The sequence below is a fragment of the Eptatretus burgeri genome, chromosome 2 (genome assembly GCF_056783735.1).
Source record: "Eptatretus burgeri isolate ZD-2024b chromosome 2, Ebu_testis_v1, whole genome shotgun sequence".
Taxonomy (NCBI): domain Eukaryota; kingdom Metazoa; phylum Chordata; class Myxini; order Myxiniformes; family Myxinidae; genus Eptatretus; species Eptatretus burgeri.
The window spans coordinates 74,846,048-74,873,836 of record NC_140962.1 but is presented as its reverse complement, the minus strand read 5'-3'; the positions used below and the strand labels follow the sequence as shown (position 1 = coordinate 74,873,836).

Below are 27,789 nucleotides of genomic sequence, written 5' to 3'. Positions count from 1 at the left end.
GAGTCCAGTATCGGTGCCCACAAGCGGCGCGGGAATGGCGGTGATGCGATGGTTGCGAGGGCGAGATGTGACGGTAAAGGTCGTGGCTGTTGGCGTTGTTGTTGTGAAGCGGCGTTGCGGTTGGTGGTTGTTGTGTGATGGCTGTTGAGACGTGGTTGGTGGTGGTTGTGGTGGTAGTAATGGCGGTTGGTCCAAAATAAAGATAGTAAAAGAAAAACGGCTATCTAAAAGGGTCGCAGCCCGAATGAATGACATTTATTCCCTCTAAACAATGGGTTTGGGCCTAACTACACATATACTTACAGAGATATCTCACCTACGGGACCTGAATGGTGGTTTGCGAATTTCGTCAACCACAACACTACCCCCTCCCCTTTTTACAGACTCGTCCCGAGTCGTCAAATTTTCGTGTGCCATCATGTGTAGTTCTCCCCGAGTACATTTTACCTACGGATCCCTGAGTGCGACATTCATGGTATTCGTGTCCCCAAAATAAATAACCTGAGGGCTGAGTAACTACCTAAACAAACTCACTCACACGGACGACTTAAATAAAATTGCCGGCGCTAAGACAGACATGCCGGGGGCGCACTCATATTTACAGTACATCTTAACCTTAACTTACAAATTTTACACTAAACCATGGCCCAGGATCAATGGACTCTGCAAAAAGAAAGCAGTTTGCAGGGAGCCAGGCTGCTCGCATGAAGTTTCTGGCTCAAACTATGCAGGTGACAGGGAACGTGGCCGGCTGCTCACACGCAGTCCAAGGCCTTCCCTTTTGAACTGAACGCAGTGAACCACAACGGTGCATGGGCTGCACAAATGCAGTCTCCGTGCCAGCTCAAGTGGCACACGCAATGAACACAACGAATGGATGGATGAATGGATGGACGCAAACACGGTGCACGGGCCGCCACTGCAGGCCCGTGTTGTAGCTGCCGACAGGGCAGTTCTCGCAGCTTGCAAACTGTTGCTTTCTGATCCTGGCGCACATGGCAATGAACAGGGGGGGCAAAGCAAAATTGAACGGGCCTGGTGAACAGGGGCAGTGGGCATGGCATGGCAAAGGCAGCAGGCAAACACAGCCCGCAGAAGAAGGCCGCTGCAGGCAAACCCAGCCGGCAGACGAACTGGCCGGCACAGGCCTTGCAGAAAACGGCTGCTGACGATCCGGCCGGCACAGGCCTTGCAGCACAGCAGCTGCAGACGATCCAGCCGGCACAGGCCTTGCAGCAAAACAACAGCTGCCGATGAAGCTGGCCAGCCCTCGCCGTTCAGTGGAGGTTGGTGGAGGGAGTGCGGTGGTGCTGGCCACTCGGAAGGCGGGCTCGGACCTACTCTACGGTCTCCCTCCCAACCTATCACCTTTGCTTGTCACTGTCTTTACCCACTCCCTTAATTTGTCAAACCCCAATTTAGCCCCAACTTATTTATTTTATTTTATTTTTACTTCCCCACTATAAATCGTCCCCTAACCCCCTTTATCGTCCTTGTTTGGCTAACCTCTCCTGTCACCTAGCCTACTCTCAACCCCTACGTTCCCTTCCCGGAGGGGAACAAGGGTGAGCTAGCGTCCTGTGTCGAGGCCCAACGAAGCCTCAGGATGGCCTCCCCAGACTTCAGCGATCTAACCCAAAGTGGGTCCAGCGGCCCACAACGAGAGCGAGGGGATGGATGGTGCGGAGGGGTACACTTCCTAATCTACCCTAACCATTAACCTGTTAAACTACCCCGGGGCTTTCAACAAGCGCCTCTCACTTAAACTATTGGTTCGAACAACCCAGATTCCCATCGCCTGTGTTGGTGTCCTCTCAAATTTCGGGCCTCACCCCCAATTTTCTCTCCTTGCCCTCACACGGTCTCATGGCTGGGACGCGTGGCTCCCTTTGGCAGGCACGACCCTCTGCCGAATCTCCAGCTATGGCACCCCCGGGCACTACACTGCCTCCGAGCCTACCAGCTCCCTAAACACCGGGGAGTGCCCCCCATGGCACCTCCCCTGAAATGCACACGTGGCAGGCTGGCTTCCCAGGCCCCTTTCCGAGGGTCACCCGTGCCCACAACACTGCCCACGCGGCTAATGGCGCCCCGGGCCCCCGCACCAAGCAGACGCACCCGTGCCCACTACGCTATCCCGGCCCCCCATGGGCCCTTGGCCTACCACGGCCGACTAGCCTGGTGCCCGGGGTACCCACTCAGCGATACTCACCTTTCGCAGCCACGCTCCCAGCCCGTCAACAGGGCTCCTGCACCCCTCCAAATGGGTTTCGAGCCTACATTCACACCAACAACAAAACGACCTCCATTTTTCAATTTAACTAACCCCCTAACTCACTCTACACTGACCCCGGGGTCCCTTGGGCGGGAGTCACTCCTCCCCCCAATCACTCATCGCACCATGCATTCCCTATTCGCTCCACTCACACAGACCCGCTGGCCTCACTCACTCATCATGTCACAACACAACTCACCAACTCTTCAACACACACACCACTGAACTCTGCCATCCTTCTAACTACCTCCCCTAACTAACTCGTGCTCCCACTTCGTCCCTTAAACTAGTAGCACGTTCCTTTTAACACTACGTAGCTAAACTACGTCCCCTCTACACATCCAAAGGCTGTCACTGTCTCCAAATCTCTAAAATAACTTTTATTTCCCCACCTAAAGCTCATCTAAATCCCTCTAACTAATCCATTCCACGGGCCCCATGAGGACTTACCCCTGCCCCATGGAGCCGGTCTAGCTATGCTAACCCTTCCCCCTAACTAGTTTCCATCCTGTGCCCTGGTAAGGGGGTCTTCCACCCCTTGCCCGGGAATCCTGTGCACCCGAAAGTGAGGCTTGCTTTTTTTTTTTTTTATTTTTTTTTTATTTTTTTACATGCGCAGCACCAGCGCGGTAACTCACAGCTCGCGCACTTTGCACCTGCCCGTGACGTCATGCAGCTGCACGTGTACCTCGTCCCTCCTTGGACGGTACCATCCGGCAGGGATACCCCTCCTGCCGGATTCCAACCCCACGTGCAGCCATGACGTCACCGTGCGCATAAAAAAAACACAAGCCCCACGTCTCGAGGGGTTCCCCACGCGAACACATGTGCTCTGCCCGTTGGAGCTTAACACACACGATCGCGTGGAGAACCCATCCAGTCCAAATCCATAATCCTGCCTAAACTTTGTCCGTCGCGGGATCGGCAACATTCACCGCGCTCGTTTCTGGACCGGGACTTCACTCTCGCAAGCGAGCACGTGGGGGCCTCGTGCGTTGCACAGGACGGACCTCGCGCTCGCTGCTGGGTGAACCCGGCACGGTGCGCAAAACATCTACAGCCACTACTCGGCTTTTGTCCCTCTGTCGCCGTCGTCGTCTCCATTCCACACACGCACTCCCGCGTGTTACGACGCTAACACACCTCACCATTAAACTCACACCGGGAGACGCGGCTGCATGTTCACACATGCCGACCGACATCTCCCTTACACACAGCGACCTTGCACACGCTCTCTCTCACACTCGGCCGCTCACTCACGCATGCCATTTCCCTTGCACACGTGGCTCCACTCACTCGCGGCCTTTCACTCACTCGTGCCATTTCCCTCACACAAACCATACTACTCACACACGCGGGGGCACTCATCCGCGGTGCCTCACTCATACACCGTTCCTCACTCACACACGCGGGGGCACTCAACCGCGGTGTTTCACTCACACACGGCGCGCTGGGAAGCACGCCCTTCTGCACACTTACCACCACACCACTCACACACGGGGTCGCTTCCACACACGGGGTCTTTGTCACCCACCCGGTCGCTCTCACACACGCCCTTGCACCCGCGCTATGCGTGCGTTGCAGCACGCATTTCACCACACTCGTGAACACACACCTCGACACCACATGCACCGGGACAACCACACTGGGGATTCGTGTCCCCACAAGGGTCTCCGGGGCCTCTATGCCCCCCAAGCTCTCCGTGCACCTGTTCGCAGCACTCCTCCCCCCGAACTCGCTCGACACGACCGAACCCACCTGGTCGTGACTCGCTTCAAGGGGGCATACTCCCTCCCCTCGTTCCTGGAGGAGGCCATCCAACTGCTCGCACCGGGTCTCTACACAGTCCACGAGCTCACCCCCATTATCCTCCACTACCTCCGTGTGTGTGTGTGCGTCACTTACCCCGTCTTCATCGTGTAGTCTTCCCTCTATCGTTCCCATCTCCCGTGTCTCTGCCAACTCAGTCACCTCTTCACCCTTTACCTCCCTTGTCTCAACTATTATTTCCATCTCTTCCCTTGTTATCTCCCTCGTGCACGTCTCCGTCACCCCAATTAGTTTTTCCCTCTCGGTTACCGTCACTTTTTCCGTCACGACCCTCGCCCAACACGTCCCCCGAATTATTTTTTCCTTACCCGCCTCCACCGTGGGCCCGACAGCCGTTGCACTCCCTCCCAGCTCGTTCGCTCCCACAGGTGGAGTCGCCATTTTAAGCTCCCCGGTTACTGCCTTCATGCCCGCCTGCAGGCTTCGGCCCATGCTCTGCGTCTCACCCCGCAGCCCTTTCATTTCTTCCTTCATTTTGAGTGCGTTTGTTTCCATCTTTTCGTTCATGCGTTTTATTTCGTTTGTGTTTGTATCCATCTTTTCGTTCATGCCTTTTATTTCGTTTATCATTCCATTTGTGTTTGTATCCATCTTCGCTATCATTGCCGCCAGCATGGCGCATAGCTGGGCCATGTCGGGTGCGCTTGGGTGAGCCGATTCGGCAAGGATCGGGGGGTTTTGGCGGAGAGGGGGAGGAGAGGTGTCATACACCGCGGCCGCCGCCGCACCTATTTCGGGCTCTGGGTTCAGTTGGGCGAGTTCGTGTTCCTGCACAACCAACATTTCCTGCACGGGGATTTCATCCTGGACCATGGATCCTACATTACTACACATATACATTTCTAATACCCCCGGCTCCCGCTCGCCTTGAGACGCCATCTTATTTCTCGTAAAGGGTTAATTTGAATCGCTCGTAATTTGGAGGGAATCGGGGGTCGCTCCTCTCACCCCTGGACCGATTCCCGTGAATTTAGCTGGAGACAGGAGAGCCCGTTTTCCCGCTCTCCGACACCAGTGCCGCGAGGAGGGGGATAGGTTTGTGTCCCACTCCTGACAACAGTGTTGCGGATTCGAGCCCGCCGGAGTGCGAGCGGCCACGTAACTCGAATCGCGGCACGTCGCCAACCGGACGGACAATCCCGTCGTGACCCTCTCGGACTAACGCCGGGAACTAGTCACGGGTGGGCCTTTCGGCCTCACCACGATCGTGCCAATCGGCCCCCCGCGTGGGATAGGGTTGCTCGCCAAATTCGACCGACCTAAGTACCCACACGGAGGGTAGACCGGGCGATCGCACCTCGCCGCAGGTCGACTTCGGACACGGGCCACTTTAAGCGACCCGTTCCGTACTATCGGGATAACCGAGTGGTGTTATCGTCAACCTCGACAGTTCGATTAATTATTGGGCGTATTTAGCCCACGACCAACCCTTTACGTGAAGTAAGATGGAGATTCAATAAAAGAAAAGACGAAGCGAAACGGGAAAAACAGTTCAACATAAGGCACATTTATTCCGCGGCAAACGGAAAGCACACATATACAATTACCACAATTATGCACCAAAAGCAAATGTAACAAAAGAAGAAACACAACAATTATGCACCAAAAGCAATTGCAACAAAAGAAACACAATGCAGATCTACTACCGACTACCGAGCACACGGCAACACTTATACAGTTTTACTTCACAGACGGCGCCGACAACACATATACTCAAAGCAAAAGAAAAAGGAAGGGGCCACCCTCAACGATGAGGGGGGCAGACGGGCCTGGGGCCGAGACCGCGTCGAGCCTACCTGTCTGGTGATGAGCCGCAAGATGGTGGCGGCGCCCCGACTCCGCGGGCCTCGCTGGCACTGCCTGGAATGGGGTGGGAACGGGGCCCCCTTCTCACACTATCTCAGCGCGGGGGGAAACAGGAGGGGGTTGTTGATGCTCGGGGGAATGAGGATATCTCGCTGGCTTGGGTCCTGCGACGAGCGACTCCACCGCGACCTCGGTCGCGCCACCGGCCTCCCCTCTCCGCAGCTCCCCGACTCCCACACGAGCGCAGACCCCCACAAAGATCCCCGGCCTCTCCAGCCTCCCCGGTCCCCGACAGACATTCTCCCGACCGCCCTCGCCGCCGCCACAACTCTCCAACTCTTCACTCTTCTCAACTCCGTCCAACTGCTAACTCTTCCCAACTGCCCCGATTCGCTCCGCGCTCGGTGCTTTATAGTCCGACAGGAGAAATCATATGCAGATTTTTGGATCAGGAATCACTCGGGGGCGGAGCCACGCTCCCCATTGGACAGAGGAAAAGTGGGCGTGAATCATTCTTGATCCGCGAATCTGCATATAGCGATTATACTCCGACGCACCTGGAGGTGGGGCCAAATCGCCCCACGCTCGCTGATAGGATGGAACAGAAGTGGGCGTGAATCATTCTTGATCCAATTTCTCGGAAAGGCTAGTGTTTTTGCACCCGCTGCTCGGTGCGCGCCCTGTACGAGTCCAGTATCGGTGCCCACAAGCGGCGCGGGAATGGCGGTGATGCGATGGTTGCGAGGGCGAGATGTGACGGTAAAGGTCGTGGCTGTTGGCGTTGTTGTTGTGAAGCGGCGTTGCGGTTGGTGGTTGTTGTGTGATGGCTGTTGAGATGTGGTTGGTGGTGGTTGTGGTGGTAGTAATGGCGGTTGGTCCAAAATAAAGATAGTAAAAGAAAAACGGCTATCTAAAAGGGTCGCAGCCCGAATGAATGACATTTATTCCCTCTAAACAACGGGTTTGGGCCTAACTACACATATACTTACAGAGATATCTCACCTACGGGACCTGAATGGTGGTTTGCGAATTTCGTCAACCACAACAATATATTGCTTAAAAATTATTTGGATCAGACTTCACTGCAATGCTTTATAAAAAATATTATTAGACTAGTGCGTCAGCGTGAGCGTGAAAATGTTAAAGTATTTGGTGCAAGTTATTTCCTTTCTAATGTTTTTATCTACCACACTATTTTTTACTAATTACAATATACAAATACATATATTGCTTTAATATTATTTGGATCAGACTTCACTGCAATGCTTTATGAAAAATATTATTAGACGCTTTTTTTAAAAAACGATAAATGTATAAACAGGTGAGCATTGGGTCGCTTTGACACCACTCTGGTTTTTCTCCTACTCATGGTGAAAGCGCACTTCTCAAGGATAGCCCGAACACCAGGACTGTGCCTGGGTTATCCTCAAGAAGGAGCAAAAATGTCTTGACAGTTTCACACAATCAAAGTGCTTAGACTTTACTATTTCTTCCCTTTTGAAATTTATTCTTTCCACAGAAGAGACATTTGTGAGAAAAAATAACAGCACCCTTCTGTGCACCTGAACTTCCAGAGGATCATAGCATCTTTTTCTGATCACGTTTTTGACTTTGAGTTTGATTTATCAGTCGTTCCACTTACCTCGAGTTCACAAGAAATTGCCGTGAAGTTTTTGGCTTCGTAGCTCCCCGAAAAGCTCAAACTCTGATGAACTGGTGAATGACAGTGATTGCGGCAGTGATGATAGCCTGTCTATCATCTGACGATGAAGATGACGGACCATCCACAAAATTTCAGATATCGATCGTACAATCTACATTCATTGAGATGTTCACGGACATTTTCCCTCACACCTTTAAACTAGGTTCCCACTATCACGATGCGTAGTACGATTGAAATCGTGGTCTTAATCGTGGACGAGTCGTGGTGATCCTATCAGATATTATCAGATCTTGAGGTCAGTCTTGGCAATCGTGTGAATCGTAGAAAATTTTTGAACGGTTCAAAATTTTTCTACGATCAATTGTCAATCGGGATCATCGTATCAGATCGTATTGCATCGTAACAAAGCGCGACAGATCGCATCTAATCGTGCTTCCTAATCATGGTGATCGGGATCGATCTTAGACAAGACAAACACCACGCTCTGTGAAACCACGATTTCAATCGTGCCGCGCATCGTGATAGTGGGAACAGACTTTCAGAGAAATTCCATGATCAGCTACGAATGGCCAATCGTGGCGTTCGTAACGGATCGCACGACAGTGGGAACCGAGCATTACCGCTTAATACATTTTATTACGGCCATTCTCAATCACTTTTATAACATTTTTTAAGACCTCCAGTCTGATTGATTTTTATTTGTTTTTGTTCTGAAGTTGCTGATTGTTGTTACATGTATGGTCAGCTTTCGTTTCTGGTTTCTGACAACCTTCGTGTTTGTAAGTTTACTCATTAGTATAATTAAAAGTAACATTAGCATTTCAATTAGTCATTTTTATGCAAATTAGTCTGATCTTTATTCATTCTTAAGTTGTGTTTCCATTCTTCTTAGAATAGGAGAAATCTTAAAATACGAGTTTGGTGCCCGGACTCGAAAATCTAAATAATTGTGTAGTATGGCGCCACTTTAATTTGGTGCCAGGGGTGTGAGTCTGATCTGACTGAACTTAAGAATGAGCTTTTCAAGCTTTGAATTAATGAAACGAAGCTAAAAGTCAAAACATTGCCATTTCCTGAAAATTTATTGACTTTGCTTTGCTGTTTAATGGTGTGCTATTTTGTTTCCTGCATGGATGCAAAGTGTGAAACCATCGATAATGATCTAATCTCATAATTCTCATTTATTTTTTTCTTTGAAATTTTGAATGTTTCCTTTTAACTATGATGCACTAATTTGTATGCCATCCATCGGAAGGACATTAAGCCAGAGGACCTGCCTGCCAGCCTTGGCTGTGGGTAGATGTAAAACATCCCATGGTGTCTTTCACAAAGAGTTGGCAAGTTATCGTTTGCAAGCTGGAACAGATTAAAAATACCTGCCAAATCATCCTTTATAACCTCATTTCCCTTTAACTGCGATTCAGTCGAGTATCCTATGATGGAATGGCAATGTGGCCAGGATTGTTTCTCGCCTTCAAATGTTGCTCGACTTGCCGTGAATACTCTGAAGCTCTCTCAAGAGTATGGGCCTTTATTACTATCCCCCGCCCCTCAGCTAAGGTCATACGTGGGACATTAATATGAGCCTCCGTCCAATCAACCGATCATCCATCCATGTACTTTTGTGTGCACGATATTTTAAAACCATTGAACATTTCACTTTCATATTGCAAATATCTATTCCTCATGACATTATCTCAACCAGATTAGATAATAGCTGTGGTTTCCTGAATTCTGTTGCCATTGCAACCATCTCGTTAACTTGGCTTGTGTACGTGATATTAAAAAACGTTCAAGATTTAGCTTTCATATTACACCGATTTATTCATCATATCACCCAAAGGGCAGGGGACCTGGAGTATCAGCTCCTTGTTTTTATTTCTTTTTCCAAGAAACCTAGCAGAGTTATCAAACCTCATGTCGGCCTGTTACTATTTTTACATTATTGTTTTGTGCAATGTTGACTGATCTTGATACAATTTGGTGGGAGGATAAGGGAGGGGTAGGGGTAGGAGATGTGTATTCGAAAGATGTGTAAATTTTTTTTCTTCTGTTTTATCTTTGTTATTTTCCTGTCTTTCTTTTTCATTTTTAAATAGTCACTCATCGAGGAGACTAACAGCAGAGGATAACAGGTTGATAGACTGACAAGCAGATGGAAACAGTCTTACAAAAAAAAATCATACAAACGCATTACATTTTGGGGAGGGAGTTAGGGGTTTAGCAAGAGCAGAAGAGATGGTAATTGGGTTTTGGTAATTTGGGGTAGAAAACAATGGGGCTTATTGAAAGGCATAATTTTGGTTAAAACATGAACAAGCAAATACAAAGTATGCCACAGAAGTGAATGGCATACAAGTTGGGTACAGCATGTTGCTCACTTTTTGTACTGCTGATGCCATGAATAATCTAAAAATGGAAATGATTGTTGAAATATAAGCGAATGATAAGGTCTCATCAGTAAGTATTTCAGTGGCAGTCTCGTGTGTCATTAACCATAACGACTCCAACAACGTGTTTACCCATTATGCAACTGCACTGTGGAATTTCCTCAGACTGAAACTGGCGCAGACCTTTTATTAGGGTACCAAAGCCTTAGGTACCCTCATAAAAGGCTGGTACTCTATTGTTTTTGGTCTGTTTATTATCATTAATGTTTTTTATTCTTCGTCCCATTTTTTGCTCTATTATTTTCTTCAACTTTTTTCTTTCTCAGCAACCACTCTCAGCAACCTAAAAATCTTAAGCTTCATTCACATCATCTGTGACAATTGATGGAAATATTAAATTTATGATGTCGTCGGTCATGTGGTTTGGCGGTCATATTTTTTTTAACAAATAAACCCTTCAGATTTTTTCTTCTCCAGAACTGCTTTAGAGATCAGAGTGTAATACTCCACACAAATGATCGATTCGCCATGGCGAATAAAGTTTGATTACTATCATGCCATAGGTCACATGGTCTGGCAGCCGTCTTGGATTTAACCGAAAACCTTAAAAAAACATCTTTCAAACCACCCAACTAATCAACGTGAAACTTTAGATGTGTCATCGATTAGACATGGTGATTAAATTTTGATCACCAAAATGTCATCAGTCACATGGATTGCATTAATTGTGGCATTGTGGCAGCCGTATTGCATTAAAAGAAAATGTATTTTAAAAAATTCTCTGAAATTGCTTACCCTATCGGTAAGAAACTTTCTATGTATCATCTAACACCATTGCTGCAGATAGTGTGAAAATGATTGTCATAGGTCATGTGGTTTGACAGTCATATTGGATAAAAAAATAAACCTTATCCGATCAACACGAAACTCCACGAACATGATCTCTGACCTAATAAGAGCCAGAGTGTAATATTATGGTATAGGTCACATGGTTGGGCTCTATTAGTTTGAAACCTGATTCCTTAAAAACCTCCTCTGAAACCGCTTAACTAATCGCTGTGAAACCACAATATATGCAGTAAGGGTTATGGATCACAACTGTGAAGTCTTGCATCAATTGCTTCAGTGGTTTCAGAGAAATAGTTGTCAATATTTCCTTAAAACCAATATGGCAGTCATGCCACATCACTGATGATGACATCATTATCAAAACACAGTGCCTTCAGAAAGTACTCACGCCTCAACTTCTCACATTTTGTTGCATTAAAGCCTGAATTAAAAATGGACTAAATTTCCAAAAAAAAAAAATTACTGATAAACACAAAACCATAATGACAAAGAGAAAACAATGTTTTGAGAATTTTTTACAAATCTATTAAAAATTAAAAGCTGAAATGTCTTGCGTCAACAAGTATTCAACCACTTTGCTATAACACTCCAAATTGAACTTTGGTGCATCCAATTTACTTTGATCATCCTTGAGATTTCTCTACAACTTGATTGGAGTCTACCTGTGGCCAATTCAATTGATTTGACATGATTTAGAAAGAAACACACATTTCTATATAAGGTCCCACAGTTGGCAGTGCACGTCAGAGCAGAAACTCCACCATGAAGTCCAAGGAATTGTCCGTAGAACTCCAAGATAGAATTGTGAGGATGTATAGATCAGGGGAAGGGTATAAAACAATTTCTAGTGTTGAAAGTTTCCAAGAGCACAATGAGCTCCATCATTAGGAAATGGAAAGAATAAGGAACTACCCAGACTATTCCTAGAGCTGACCATCTGACCAAAGTGAGCAAATGGGCAAGAAGGACCTTAGTCAGAAGGTGACCAAGAACCCAATGACCACTCTGACAGAACTAGAGTTCCTTGGCTGAGATGGGAGAACCTGATGGAAGGGCAACAATTTCTGCAGCACCATAGTGGCCAGATATAAGTCACTTCTGGGAAAAAGGCACATGACAGCACGCCTGGAGTCTGAAAAACAAAGCATGAGGCAAAAGATTCTGTCGTTTGATGAGATGAAAATTGAACTCTTTGGTCTGAATGCAAAGCGCGATGTCTGGAGGAAACCAAGCACAGCTCATCACCCATCTAACACCATCCCGACCATGAAGCATGGTGGTGGCAGCATCATGCGATGGGGATGCTTTTCAGCAGTAGAGACTGGGAGACTTTTCAGGATAGAGGGAACAATGAATACAGGCAAATCCTTGAGGACAACTTGCTTTAGAGTGCAAAAGACCTTCGACGGCGGCGAAGATTTACATTCCAACAGGACAATGACCTCATGCATACAGCCAAAGCAGCACTTGAATGGCTTCAGAACAAGAACGTTAAAGTCCTTGAGTGGGCCAAACTTAAATCCCATTGAGAATCTATGGAAAGACTTGAAGATTGCTGTTCACCAACACTCCCCATCAAACTTGACAGAGCTTGAGCGAATCTACAAGGAGGAATAGGAGAAAATCCCCAAATACAGATGTGCAAAGTTGATGCAAACATACCCAAGAAGATTCGAAGCTGTAATCGCTGCCAAAGGTGCTTCTACAAAGTATTGACTCAGGGGGTTGAATACTTATTGACGCAAGACATTTCAGGTTTTCATTTTTTTATTAACATATATGAAAAATTTCTAAAAGCATGTTTTCACTGTCATTATGGGGTATTTTGGATCGATCAGTGACAATTTTTTTTTAATTTAATCAATTTTAAATTCAGCCTGTAACTCAATAAAATGTGTGAATACTTTCTGAAGGCACAGTAGATGCACCGACGCTAGTGAATCATATTTATAAGTTATCGCATGGATAGGTTAGGTGGTTTCAGGTAAAAACATTTTTTTTAATATGATCAACTCAGCATGGGGATTATTGGTTGGAAATTTCAATATAATCATTCAAATGGTCTTGCAGCCACATTGCATTAAAAAAAACTTCATCGATTAATGTAAAACTTTAAAGATGTGATTGAGTACCTAGTCTTAATTAATTTTATTAAAGATGACGTCTTGGGTCAGGTGTCTAATCAAAGTGAAGCCACTTAGTACCTGGCCGTAACTGCTCGCAGTTATAAAGTGCAATTCTCATTATTATTATTTCCCTTCATGGCAGGGGGCTGGCAGGATGGATACAGAGTCGAGGCTCATGGAAGAGCTGCAGTGCCTATATAATCTACACCCCACCTTCAAAATTTTCACCTTTTATTGCCTTGTAGTGTGGAATTAAATTGCATTCAATCAGACTTCTTCCACCTTTATTTACATATTGTAACCCACAACTTCCAAGTGAAACACAAATTCTACAAATTTCAGAAAATTCATTAAAAATACAAAACTAGAATATCTTGGTTGGATAAGTGTCCACCCCCCCCCCCCCCCCCCCACCGAAGTTAATACATGGTGGAAGCACTTTTAACAGCAATTACAGCTGTGAATCTGTTGGGTTAGGTCTCTTACAACTTTGCATGTTTTTATTGGGCAACATTTGCCCATTCTTCTGCACAAAACTGTTCAAGCTCAGTCAAGTTGCGTGGGAAGCTTTGATGGGCAGCAATCTTCAAGTCGTGCTACAAATTTTCGATTGGATTTCGGTCAGGGCTCTGGACCACTCAAGGACATTTATCTTTTTGTTCCTGAGCCACTCCAGTGCAGCTTTGGCTGTGTGCCTTGGGTCATCATGCTGAAAGGTGAACTTCCATCCCAATTTCAGCTTTCTTGCAGAAGGTAGCAGGTTTTACTCTCAGATTTTTTCTGGATTTTACTCCATCTATTTTCCCTTCTATCCAGACAAGTGCCCCAGTCCCTGCTGATGAGAAACATCCCCATGATGCTGTCACCACCATTATTCACAGTTGGAATGGTGTTCTTTGGGTGATGTGCTGTATTGGGCATGTGCTAAATGTAACATTTTACATTTAGGCAAAAAAAGTTCCATCTTGGTTTTGTCAGACCACAAAACCTTTTGCTACATGGCTTCAGAATCTCTGGAGTGGTTTTTTCATACCTCAAACGGGACCCAAGATGGGCTTTTTTGAGTAATGGCTTCCTTTTTGCCACCCTTCCGTACAGGCTCGATCTGTGGAGTGCTTGGGATATTATTGTCACATGCACAGAGTGACCAGTAATTGCCACAAAGACATGTATCTCTTTCAAAGTTGCCATTGGCCTTTTGGTAGCCTCTCTGATCAGTCTCCTCCTTGCTTGATCATCCTGTTTGGAGGGAAGGCCTAATCTCGGCAGGGTCTTCGTGATACCATACACCTTCCACTTCTTAACCATTGTCTTGACTGTGTTCCAAGGGATATTCATGGCCTTTGAAATATTTTTATACCCATCCCCTGATCTGTACCTTTCCACAACTTTATTCCAGAGGTCTTTTGAAAGCTCCTTCATGCTTATTGCTGAGCCTTTGCTGTGAAATTCACCACCCAGCAGAGGAAACCTCCAGGAACAGCTGATTTTATCCTAAAATAATCAGAATCACTACAATTTAACACTGGTGGAGACCAATTAACTTGGTGTGTGATTTTGAAGGTGATTGGTTACACCTGAGCTGATTTACAATTGCTATTTTTGGGGGGTGGACAATTATCAAACCAAGATATTCTAGTTTTGTATTTTTAATGAATTTTCTGAAATTTGTAGAATTTGTTTTTCACTTGAAAGTTGTAGGTTACGATATGTTAATAAAGGTGGAAAAAGTTTGAATGAATGTAATTTAATTCCAGGCTATAAGGCAACAAAAGGTGAATTTTTTTTAAGTGAGTGTTTACTTTCTATAGGCACTGTAGAACACAGGACGGATCAGGATGCAAAATCAGGATAACAAAAGGAATTGCAGAAATAGAAGAGGGGAAATGCCAACAGCAGAGCCGGGGGATAAAATGAACTGAGACGTACAAACAAGAGATGCGGGTAACGATGAGGGGGAGGGGAGAACGCAAAGGGTGGACAAATGGATACAGAAGGGGTGGGGGGGGATGGTGGTGGTTTAAACGGGTGTAGAAAAGATCATGGTTTTGGATGGGGATGATCTGGGATGGTGGTGAACAGTTGTCTTGAAGACCGGGGGGGGGGGAGGGGGAAGATTTGACCCCATGCTCGATAGCCTCTAAGGTTTAAGTTATTGAGCCTGGGTTTGAATCTTGGCCCATCTCTAAACTGTCATCCTGGTGTTTCACAGGCAGGTGAGTTCCTTTTACGTCCACATCACATCAATGTGTGTGCCCTCCCTTGGATGGATGTTAAACTGGCGGCCTGTCTGCCGCCATTGGATGGTCGACGTTAATGATCCCACAGTGTCCTTCGCGAAGAGTAGCCATGATATCACCAGCACCATGCTTCTTCTTCTTCTTTCGGCTGCTCCCGTTAGGGGTCGCCTCAGCGGATCAATGATCCGCATAATGATTTGGCACTGGTTTTACGCCGGATGCCCTTCCTGACGCAACCCTGGTCGCCTCTTACGACACACAGGGATATGGTACACCTATTTGAACCGGGGCATACACCAGCACCATGCTCAAATTCCAAATTCCAGACTTTACTTAGTTGAACGTCATGCCTGTCCCCTGGTTCCTGAAAGCCTTAGGCCAAAAATTTCCCCTGGCCAAGCCCACACGAATGTGGGAATGTTGTGGCTGATAAAAGAAATTTCCCTTCAGGGCAGGGGATGTTTCCTTGGCTATTGAGTTGTGTTGTGTGATTTGCTCTTCATGTTGGCAACTGCACAGTCACCAGCTCTCGTATTATTTATTTTAATTCAAAACTGGCCGAAAGGGAAGTTTGCGGGTCGACAACCTGATTTATTTACTTTTGTTACATGTGTGTCTTGATTATTTGATGATGAGTACGTTTGGTCTCTGCAGTGCATCAAAAATGCTGCGCTGGATAAAGACTGTGTGCATCGTGCATGCCTCTTACCTTTCATCGGTGAGTGCTGCTTCCTCATGATTTTTATGGATCTATGTTGCTTGTCGCAGCATGTGGTTGACGTGAGTGTTTCTGCTCCCTCATGCAGTTACCAGACCTACCACAACAGTTTTCCACAGTTTATGAGCTTATGGACAGTCGTTTACGAAACTACCAATGCATGATCCGCCTTCAAGGAAAGCTGTACATGATGGTGAAGCAGGTGAGGCAGGCACTACCGAGGTGGTCAGTTTCCAGTGCTGTATTGTCATAGTTTGTTTATGGATATTGGTCAGCACAGAATGTCTCCTTCGGACTATCTACATATTACATACTTAAACCGCAAAATATTTCACCCCTACCACAATTTATATTTCCATGATTCGGCCTTTGCCTGGATGCAGTTGGAATTCTTGCCCTCCCCACTCTTTCTTCTTCTTCTGTCTTTTCCTACCCTCCCCCACCAATATCCTTTCCTATTTATTCTCAAACCACATCTCCCCTTTAGAACTCCCCCCACCCCTTTTTTGTACACCGCTCCTTCCCAATTCCATATCCAGGCGATGCATGACGTCTTCGCCAGGCACCGAAGGAAGGGGGAGTACTAAATTTTTACTCCGTTTTCTTTCTTTCTTTCTTGTTTGTTTGGCCGAGCGATATCTCAGCCGTCCTTTGAGCTAGGAAGCTGAAATTTGGGTATAAAAGTGAGGATGTGCTTTGGCAAAAACGGTATTTTTTGTTTTTTGGTTCATCGATTGATTAATTACTTAATTATTATCGATTTATTAATTGCTCATTTATTTTATTTCTCATCCTGGCAATATCTCAGGCATATTTTGAGTGAGGAAGCTGATTTTTTTTTGTATACCTTGTCAAGGCTCGTGTTAGAGCGAACACACAACACACAGAAAAGGGGGCATGAGACAAGAGGGGTGTGGGAAGGACAAAACAGTGAGAAACAGACATTAGGAGATCTGTGGAAGGGAGAGGGATGGGGGTGGGGAACATGGGGTACACAAGATGGATATTACAGGGACTTTCAGGAAGGAAAGCAGGGAATTTGAAGGAGGTGGGTTTGGATGGATTATCGGGGGTAGAAAAGATCGAGGATTTGGATGGGGGACGACAAGAGCTGGTGGTGAACAGCTGTTTTGAAGGCCTGGAGGGAAGAATGGGATCGAAGAGAGTGTGGGAGTTTATTCCAAAGATGGGAAAAAGAGGAATGAAAGAGTGAAGGTGAGCAGCGATTTGTGATTTTGGTAGTTTTACTAGAAGGGGGCTGTTGGTGGACCTTGAGCGCCCTGCGGAAATATGGTGAGGACAAATCACAGACAGAGCAGCGGGGGGCGAGACCAGAGAGGAGACGGTGGAAGACAGAAAGACCACCGACCTACCTTTGGTGAGAGAGTGAGAGTCCCAAAGACTCAGCCTCATCGCGGGAGATGCCAATGATCCGAAATGCCTTGGTTTCCACTGAGTGAAGCCAAGAAACGTGAGGCAGGAGCACCAGCCGAGATGGGAGAGCAGTACTCGATCAGGATGAGGACGAAAGCTTTTTATGTGGTCAGGAGCTCAGGTTGGCCGAGGAAGGACTTTGCAGGACGGAGGATTTCCAGTCGGCGACTGGCTTTGGAGGCCAGGTTGGAAATGTGGCTTTCCCAGGAAAGATCATGGCAGATAGTGAGACCCAGAAGCTTGAAAGAAAGGACTTCTTCCAGAGGATTGTTGAGAAAGTAGATGGGGGGGGGGGGGTTCCAAATGGTCCTTTCTGGTGTTTCATGGCTGAGCTGGCATTTGTATGCCAGCTCAGCCATGAGTGTGTAAGTGAGATATTTGGACATGACTGAACAAGTGATTTGGCTATGAAGAGTATTTTTGATTGATTGATTGATTAATTAATTAATTACTTTCTTGTTTGTCCAGGCGATATCTCAGCCATTCTTTGAGCTCGGAAGCTGAAATTTGGGGACAAAAGTGAAGATGTACTTTGACAAAATCATTATTTTTTGATTCATTGATTGATTACTGAATTATCGATTTCTTAATTTCCTATTTATTTGATTTCTCATCCTGGCAATATCTCGGGCATATTTTGAGCGAGGAAGCTGATATTTGAACATGACAGTGACCAAGTGATTTGGCTATAAAAGGTATTTTTGATTTATTGATAAATCAGTTAATCGATTAATTATTCATTTTTCGATTAATTACTTAATTTTCAAAAAGTTACAGATTTGCATGAAACAGTGGTTTCGGTACCCTATTTGGCAATTGATTGAGAAATTAATTATTTTACGATTGTTATTTATTTAAATTATGCAATTAATCAATCAATTATTGTGCACCGCTCCCAACTCTGGCTGTGTGCTGTAAGGCAGCATTTCCAGGCGCCCCGACGATATCGCGCGCTGGAGGATTTGTTATTTATTTATTTGGCATGGGGCGGTGTACATTGAACGTACCGCTACTGGTTTCCTTTCTTTTTAACCTTCTTTCATGTTTTTTTAAATTTAAACTCTCTTCCCTTCCCCAATCCTTTGTATACTTTTTTTTAATTTTGAGGAACAGAAAATGCATACCAAACAAGATATTGTGGCAAATATGGTACTCTACCAGTTTTGTAAAATACTTTAAAGAGCAGGTCGTGCCTTGGGTGGTGTTTCATTTGGACCTAGAATGTTCCTCCGGAGACTTTGCCATTTTAAAATTGGTGGAGTAGTAATTGGTGCAAGTTCTTCATTTGCTCTTCGAATAGTGTTTAATCCACTTGGCCGTCTGTGCACAAAGTAAAGTTTTCTATCACTTTCCTGGGGTTTTTTTCCACTCTGTTTTTGGTTTATATTGATAATTCTTTGGCAGGTTGGTCTTGTTAGTTTTTTTTATTTTCATTCCTTTCACCGATGTTGAAGTTGCTGTTTTGCTAATTCTGCTTTTTAGAAAATTTGACCTTTTGTACCATACAGATCATTCTTAATAGCATTTTCCCCCATGTGAACATTGTTCCAGATTTCGAAAACAAAGGGGTTTATTTTCAGTTTGGTATCATTTTATTTTCATTGCAGTTGAAAGCATCGGAATTGCCCGTGGACAGTCATCGCAAACAGGTGACGGCAAGACTAGTGTTTGAAGAAGGTAAGTGGTTTTGGCTGCAAATTAAGAATACCTTATCTCTTTCATTGCATTCACTGGTGAAGAACGTCTTCATGGGCAGGTTAATTCCCTCCCAGAATTGGTGTATTTTAATATAACCTGCAATGCCCCCACCCACCGCTATGCTATACACACTTGCATGGAGAGAATTGTGGTCCTGCCAAAACCCTGAACCCCTGGAATTGGAATTTTTTCCACCAGAAACCCTCTCGTGTACACACCGAGTACAACCACCAGTTTTCAAGTCATTCCATCCACCAATTCAGGAGTGCATACAAGTCAAGCAAACAAAGAAACATGCAGCCACTTCTTTAATTGTAATATGATGATATCTCGTGAGGCACACTTAATTTTGTCTTGCTCAAGAGGTCTGTTTCCACAGCACTGTTCCATCCAAATCATTGGAGTTTTGTTGTTCTGAGGTCTGCTTTGGGGCACAGGCCTCTAAACCCATGTGGCTGTGCGTAGGAAGGGATTTCACGAAAATGGAGCTTTTACATCTTGAAAAAGTAATGCATTATGAAAGCCAGAAAGTGATTGTTCTTTTGGTTAATTTTGCATCAATAGTAATCTTCACTTGTAGCGAAGCTGCATCAATGTTGAGTGTTTCAGTGTGAGATTCCTGACTTGCCTTGTCTCCCTCTGTCCCCTGGTTTTGATTTCTCAATGCTGTTTGAGGAGAGGGTTGGGGAGAGGATGCCACATTATCACATTAAAATCTAAGGTCGAAGATGCATGTGGACAAATTATTTTTTTTATACCAGAATTAGTTATTTTTGTTTTTCTTGTGTTATCCAGACTATTAATATGTGCATTCCATCTTGTGCTGTGAGTTCCCATTTGATTTTGCAGTTTGTCAAATATTTAATGACCATAAACGTCCATATCATATTTTAATCATTTTGCAAGCAGATATAGAGTTGTAGTATCCTGAAGACTGGGTTTTCAGAAAAGGAGCAATTTAAATCGTGAATATATGCTACAAGTTTATGATTTACATATCCCTTAGTTCCTTAACTGTTAGTCCCAAGACTCAGTGGCATAAGGGCAGAGATGCCAACTTTTGGAAATCAGAATTAGGGAGGATTTGCAACCGACACCAAATAATGTGCGCGAAGCGCACATCTCGAGCGCTGAGCGCTCGACCCTTGCGGCGGGGTCCAGGGCCCGCCTTAGGGCCCTGGAAGCTCTGGGGTTCTAGATGCTCTCTAGTGCCCTCTGAGCCCTATTTTGGAGCATTTAACATGTTAAGAATTCCCACTTTTTGAACAAAAAAAGGGGAAAATTGTGCACTTTTTAATGTTACATGTATGTTAATATTAGTAAGTTAGGGGACAATCAAAGATTAACAAAAAGCACAAAAGAAGCAATATTTTTCTTACCTTACTGGCTGGTACTACTGCTGCTTGCTTTTTCCATGGCAGCTTTGCTGAGTGACAGCTGTGTGGCTCTTTTAGCCCTTCTGATTATGTCTTTGCTGTATTCTCTCTGGCAGCAAGGGGTGCTATGAGCTAGTTTTTCAATTCAGAGAGCTTCCAGGGTTTTGACACTCAAATTGGGACGAAATTCAGTATGATTCTTCCGTACAAGACTGAGTGCCCGCTCACATGATGCGTTCGAATGAGGAATGACCAAGATTCCCTTCATCACTTTGCTCAAATTAGGATACTTCTTGGCACCAGTGCAGGGATCTGTGAGCTGTGAAATCCGATGCCACTGCTCATCCACTCTCACTGTCTCAGTAACAATTGTAGCTATGGAGGCGTCTGCCTGGTAGTGAGCGAATTCACTCTCAAGACTGTCTATGTCACTATCACCGCCACTGAACAGACAGGGGAATTTCTTGATGAAAAACTCCACACAGTCAAACCCCACTTCTTGGTGTAGCTTAACATCCAGCACCTGAGCATGCTTGGCTAATTCATCATCTAGCGGCCAGGTTTTGAAGATGTAATTGCAGGCTTTCACATAATATGAGCGAACTGCACTGAAGAAACCTTGGATGTCTGACTCACTCAGAGTGAAGGTGGATTTCTTGAGACTCCTTTGTTCCCTTATATACAGTTTGGCATCGTTCCCAATCATGAGGTCCTCATCATTCTTCTGATGATTTCTGTCAGAGAAGGGTACATTTACCAGAGCAACCGATGACACCGATGGTTTCAAAAACCGTACGAAGATATCTTTCAGAAGACCATTCAATTCTCCGTGCAGGAGATGAATACAGGGTTCGTCTCTTTGGAGCAGAAGATTCCCCTTCTCAAAAAGCTTGTTAGCATATCGAAGGAAGAAACAATAGTTTTGTTTGTGGAGACAAGAACATCCTGTTGACACGTTTTTCTCTAGATTCCTGCACAGTGTTTGAGGAAGATGCGCTTTTAGTTGTAGAACTCGTAGTACACTTAGCCGCAGGGCGATCACACTTGCGTTTACTGCCAGCAGAAGAGGTCAGACTCGTAGTACCAGATCCAATTTTACGTTTGAGGAGAGAGCTTGAGGTAGGTGCAGCCAAGGAAGAAGACCTCTGATTCGAAGGTTTTGCTGAGCTTCTATCAAGTGATTTGGCAAAAGCAGAACTTAACTTGGGTCCTTCTTTGCCTGTAGATGGGACTATCACAGTCTTTCTCGACTCTGAAGGGATCTGCTTTGTAGATGAACGTGATGAAGGGCCGGTGATGCTACCTGCTCTCAGCATTGGTTTTGGTGCTGTCCCTGCTGTCTTCTTCGCAGCAGATACTGCAGTGGTAGTGGTGAATGCTGCTCCACTAGTGCTTGATCCTGCAGTGCCAGTACTGGCAGTAGATACAGTGCCGTCCTTCTTGCTCGTTGTTAGAGTCTTGGCTACAGTTGGTTGCATTTTTCTTTGTACTTCTTCTTTGAAGAAGAGGCGAAGTGGCTCCCACTGTTCAATCAGCCTGTCTAGGCACTGACCAAGGGACAGCCACCTTGTTGCGACATGCTTCAGAATCTTGTGTGTCGGGGCATCACAGAGTTCTTGCAGTGCTTTCACTCCTTTGACGCGTTTACTACTTTTGTCCAAGTAGTAGTAAATATCGATGAGAAAGTCATCTGATTCAATGGGTAAGGCCTGAGCCGCCTTCTTGGCCGTATTGTGCATCATATGGCAAGGGCATCCCATGATGTTGCACTCTGGATTTTGTTTGTGGATATAAGCAGCGACTCCTTTGTGCTTGCCCACCATGACAGAGGCATTATCAGCACAAAAGGAAACACAATTTCCCCACGGAATTTTCCTGTCACTGAACTCATGATCAAGCAGTTTGAAAATGTTTTCTCCAGTGGAATCTTGTTTGCACGCAGGCAAACTTAGCAAACCTTGCTTCACAATCCCAGCACTGTTGTCATAGTACGAAATCAGGACAGGATATAGCTGGGCCTCACCACTGTCATTGCTACCGTCTGTAGCTAGGCTAAATGGAGCTAGTCTAGCAATATCGGCAATAGATGAAGCAGAAACATTTGACAACTCACCAATTATTGCTGAAGTTTTTGTTCTTGCACATCCATACTTTGAAGCAACTTTTGAATCTGGAAACATCTTTTGAAATAGAGGTCCAGCATGATCTGAGACTGATATGGGCAAGTTATGTTCCACAATAAATGCACTAAAGAGAAGTTCCGCTCGGGTAACATCCTCTTCCTCGCTTGTCCCTTGTTTGGTGAAATAATTCAGAAGTGTACCGGTACTCGTGCTCGAAGATCTCTCCTTTGCAATGTCTGTGTGCCGTTTGCTTCCAACGTGCTTCCGAATATCATCGCGACCTCCGTGCTCAACTGAAATATCAACGCTGCATACTGTACAATACGCATGATGAATTCCTCTTTCAGACTTTCGAATACACGGGTATTGGAGACTGTATTCGGTCTTGTACTTCTGAGACCATTTCTTGGTCTTCGTAAGCTTCTTTTCTGCCATTTCGTAATCAACATCGAGGGCTTGAAGCATCGGTAACTTCGAAGTCGATGTTCCACAGCTGCAGCGCGACTCGTAGAACTCCAGCGGCTGTTAAACACCGCACGGTGGTCGCGACCGCCAGGCTGGTACGGGGCCCAGCTGCATGCAGTGAGCGTATCGCATGCATATACACTGTGCATACATACCGCATGCACTGTATTGCACACATACCGCATGCACTAAATCTCAGTGCATGATCGCATAAGCGAGATCCAGACCCAATGTTTCGCTGCTCCTCATTTGAATTTGCAATTTTTTACGTACAATTTGGAAGCAGCGAACGTTATGGAGTTACCACATGCTATACGTAGCAGACGATGCTTTTCATTCAATTCTCATACTAGTACATTCTGATTAGTGAACAGTGCAAAAATATCAAAATTTCGGGAGGATAAGGATAGTGATCGTAAGGGCGGGAGTTTGGGTGAATTTTCGGAAGCCTCCCGATGAAATCGGGAGGGTTGGCATCTGTGTAAGGGTAGCTGCTCTGAGTCTGCAAGGTTGGCAGTTTGATTCTAACCCCAGCCGAGTTGTACTAAACACTTTAAATTGTGTATGTGCTGCTTCCTCACGACATTCAGCATTTTGAGGATAGAGCACAGAAAAATGCTTGTCCATGGGGAGAAAGAAATTCCTTTTATTGCACCGCTAAGTGCTGAAGAGAAATGATGTCATTAATATGGCATCACTCGTACCCAGAGTGTTTTGGTCACTTCCCCCAAGCTCAGTAGCTCTGCTTATCTGAAGTAGTCTTGTGTTGTCTCATTTATTTGTCTGCATGTGTGTGTATAATTTGTGTTGCTGCTCTGCCATGAGCCTTTGACTTTGGAGGCATCATATAAAGAAGGCATGTCATAAATTACGGCCAATTGGCAATGTCATTTGTATGCCAGCTCAGCCATTGTGATATTGCTGAATAAATAAAAAAGACATAAAATGTCATAACCCCTGTTGTTTTATTAATTTTGCTGTATAGAGTTAAAGGGCAAGGCCAAAATTATGTACAATTAAAATGGCCGCCACTCTATCAGTCAGCCATCTTTGATCAGATCGCAAAATAAAGTGAGGTGCACGTGTATGCCATCATGTACTGTGCTTGTGCCAAGTTTGAACAAAATTGGACTATGCATGTCTGAGAAATGGTTAGGGACACATTTAAATAACAAAACGACCACCAATCGACCATCTTGGGTGCGATCTCGAAAAAATAAAAGACATGCTTATGTAAGTCATTATTCTTTACCTGTGTGCCAATTTTGAACAACATCGGTAAATGCATGTTCGAGAAATGGCTAAGGACGTGTTTGACACAGTTTTTTTTGTTTTTGTTTTTAAACTAAAATGGCCGCCTCTCGGCCATCTTGGATTTGATGTCGGAAAAAAAATATGATGTGTATATGTGTACCATCATGTGTTGTGTTTGTGCCAAGTACAAATAAAATAGGTCCATACATGTTTTAGATCTGGTTGCGGATACACACACGCACACACACACATGAAAATTGAGACCAAATCCGTAAGCCTCCATTTCGGATTCAGTCCAACGGGGGCTAATGATAGTTTAAGGACCACTATCACACATAATGGAAAGAGCTATCATGTGGGGAATGGAACTACCTTCATGTCCCATTGAGATTGCACCAAAGTGTCATTCCCATTTAAGCGCATGCCTTGTGACGCTTTGATCTCAGGTTGAAATCCGATATATTGTCACAAATTATTCGCATATCTGTTTGGCGATTTACGGCTACAGCGATGACATACAATGGTAGGCTTAAGGTGTAATACAAAATGTATTGTGTGCTCGTCCTTATTTTGAAGTTCAGATTTTCACGACTCACCCCCACATTTTGTTCTAATATACAAATCAATAATTAGAACCACATTTTATCCATGTTGATTAACATTTTGGGGTTGCTCAATGAAGATGAAATCTTACATTGTGAGTCGCATTATATCGACATTCTGAATATGGTGAACCTTTCTGGTATCTCCCTCCTCATGGGGTGTCACTTATAGCACCTGGAGCCCAGCATCATGTGAGATGGATGGCCAAGGAATTGTATGCTCTCAATATCTAGATGTGGAGGAGACAGTTTAAGTTCACTGGCCATGAGGAAAGGAGCTCATTGGTTTGGCATTCTTTGATTGAGATGTATCCACAAAGTTAAAACTAGCAATGGTGTAAAGGCATTACATGAAAAGGAAGGCATGCATAAACCTCTAAAGTCCATCCTGCTGAATATCAGGAAGTCTGAGGACATGTCAGTTGAATATTTTGTCGCAAAGAAAATGATGGATGTCAGGTTTTCAAGACCACAATGCTTCAAAATTCCAGCTTGTTTTCTGAGATCCAACGAGTCCGCGGAGCTCAGGGAGGCACGACAGACAGACAGTTGAACACCTGAAGGTGATGGATGACAATGCTGAAAGGGGTGTAGCCCTTATTGAGGAGTACTGTATAATGCCATTACAACAAAGGAAGAATTACTCCTTCAAGTTGTGTATGACTATGGAAGCCACTTTCCCAACAGCAAATATAAAACGATATCTATGCAAACATCACTAATCATGCCAGACCACTGCCCAATTATAGAGTTATAGTGATGTCGCATCCTGAAGTCTGTGTTTCCAGAAAAGTTTCGATAAACCCATGTGAGCAAATGAAGATTCAGGAGGGTGGTTGGTGAGCTAGCTCAGCCATTATGATATTGGCTGAGATTCTAATCAAAAGGTTTTGTGTTAATGGGGTAACTGGTTTTAATTTTAATTATTATTATTACCAGGCCACTGCAGTCCACGTCAACCTCATCAAACAACCTCTAAATGTGGGCCAAAATGGATGAACTTTGATGTTATGTTTTTTTTTTCTTCTTTTTTTCGTACTCAAGACAATTAGGGGGTGACATCTTTCAAATTTTTAACTTAACAATTTACCTGCATATAAGACCACCCTAATGTAATGGTCATCATATATGATTGTGTAATGTTTGCAAAGGTGAGATGTATTCTAAAAGTTTTGTGCAAAAGGGGAACAGGTTTTTACGTTGGGGTTAGTCTAACATGTACGGAATATTCGCTGAAGTACGAGAATTTTCCAAGTTTGGAATTGCCTGGAACACACTCTTCTTGCAGAAGGAAGAACCTTCACGGAGATTATTTCTGGGGTTGTGGGGTCGGGGTATAAATGTGAAGGAGGACTGGGTGGGGGTCCTTCATTGTAGTGTGCTATGCTGTTTTTCTGAATAAACACAGCTGGAAGGTTCTCGCTTGCCGTTGTGGATACAATCGCCAAGGGACAGTTGCATCTCGTGACAATTGTTGAATCTCCCTTGTCTACTCGTATCCTTGTAATTGATATGAAAGAACACCGATTTCTCCCAATAGTCCATGTCCTGCAAGTTCCTCCAGATCGTGCCATACCTTAGCACCAAAAAGGACAAGGATCATTACACGGTGGATAAAAGCGCCATTTTTGCCCCAGAGCTGTGCATAGGACTTATGATTAAAAAAAAGTCGTGCTCCAAAGAAATGGACAATGGGAAGAATGCTTTATGATGTCATAATGACGTAATCACCTATTATTTACCATGCAACATAAAATGCTATGATGTGATATTTAAGACATTTTCCTCCATCACCATTGCAATGAAGTAAATAAAGCTTCTGCAATGAAATTTTTACAAAAAAAAAAAAAAACAGTTATAAAGTGCTTCCTGAGCCACAGTTATACATTAGTCACATATTAATGTATCCTCATGGTAATATCAGACTTCCAATGGGAGGTGTAATAGATATTGTAATAGCACACTTTTATTATTTGTCTCATCTGTTTCACGAGAATATTGCATTGCATCATCACCAAGATTTTTCATACAGAGATGATGTCATAATGACATCATAGCACCGAATTGGTCAGTTTTGATTACAAGCAATGATTAACAGCATATTCCTTGACCTGGAGAACATACCTGTAGCAACTTAAAACCTAACCAAAGCATTCTCTGATCATATTTTACGAATTTGTTTATATTATTATCTTGCCAAAACGAAGTTTTTGCAAGATCTGTTACTCGGTAAGTTTATTTTTTTTTTTTGTTTTGTTGTTTGTCTGTAATCATTGGATTTTTCACCTTTATATCACTCTGTAGAGTACATTTCTTATCGGAAACTCTTGTGGGTACACATTTCGTAGTATTATTACAATACCCTTCAGCACACATAAAGGTCAAGGTCAAAGGTCAACGTCACTTTGCGGAAAATCATGGAGGTCGACGAAACCCTTATTTTTTGAGTAATTTTAATCGAATCATCTCCAAACTTTATGGGAATGTAGTATATGGTCTGGCGCTCAGCTGATTAGTTTTTGGTGGCGATTGGCCTTGACCTTCATGGTTAGCGCCTCAGGTCAAACACATTTGACCCCAAGGTCAAATTTTCAAGTTTTAGGAACCATATCGTGTAGTACCTCAAATTGAACACCTCGATGAGTGCTTTCTAGATATGTCAAGCTTGAGACATTATGACGTAATTTGGTGACGTTATGAGGCAAACACATTTTTTATGGTTACTCTGTAGAACGATTCTCATCACAATCTCTCGTAGGCAGATATTCCTCAAGGAGTCGCTCCTGGTGGATAGCAGCTCTGTTCACCTCAGTGTGACCTTAAAGAAGTCACACGTGGTCACCTTTTGGCAAGATACGGGTCACCCTGCAGGTGACATTGGTTTATTATGTAATTAAACATAACGTCAGAAAAAAAAATGGTGCTTTTGTCTGCCGTGTA

General features: G+C 44.6%; 1 protein-coding gene across 1 annotated transcript in view; it reads left to right on the top strand.

Moving 5' to 3' along the window:
* Window positions 1-27,789, top strand: part of WDR43 (WD repeat domain 43) — an 89,539-nt gene that overhangs the window by 60,303 nt on the left and 1,447 nt on the right. The window contains exons 14-16 of the mRNA XM_085869879.1: window positions 15,834-15,897; window positions 15,986-16,099; window positions 18,939-19,008. Of these exons, the coding sequence (XP_085726005.1) occupies window positions 15,834-15,897; window positions 15,986-16,099; window positions 18,939-19,008 (248 nt within the window). The remainder of the gene's footprint in view (window positions 1-15,833; window positions 15,898-15,985; window positions 16,100-18,938; window positions 19,009-27,789) is intronic.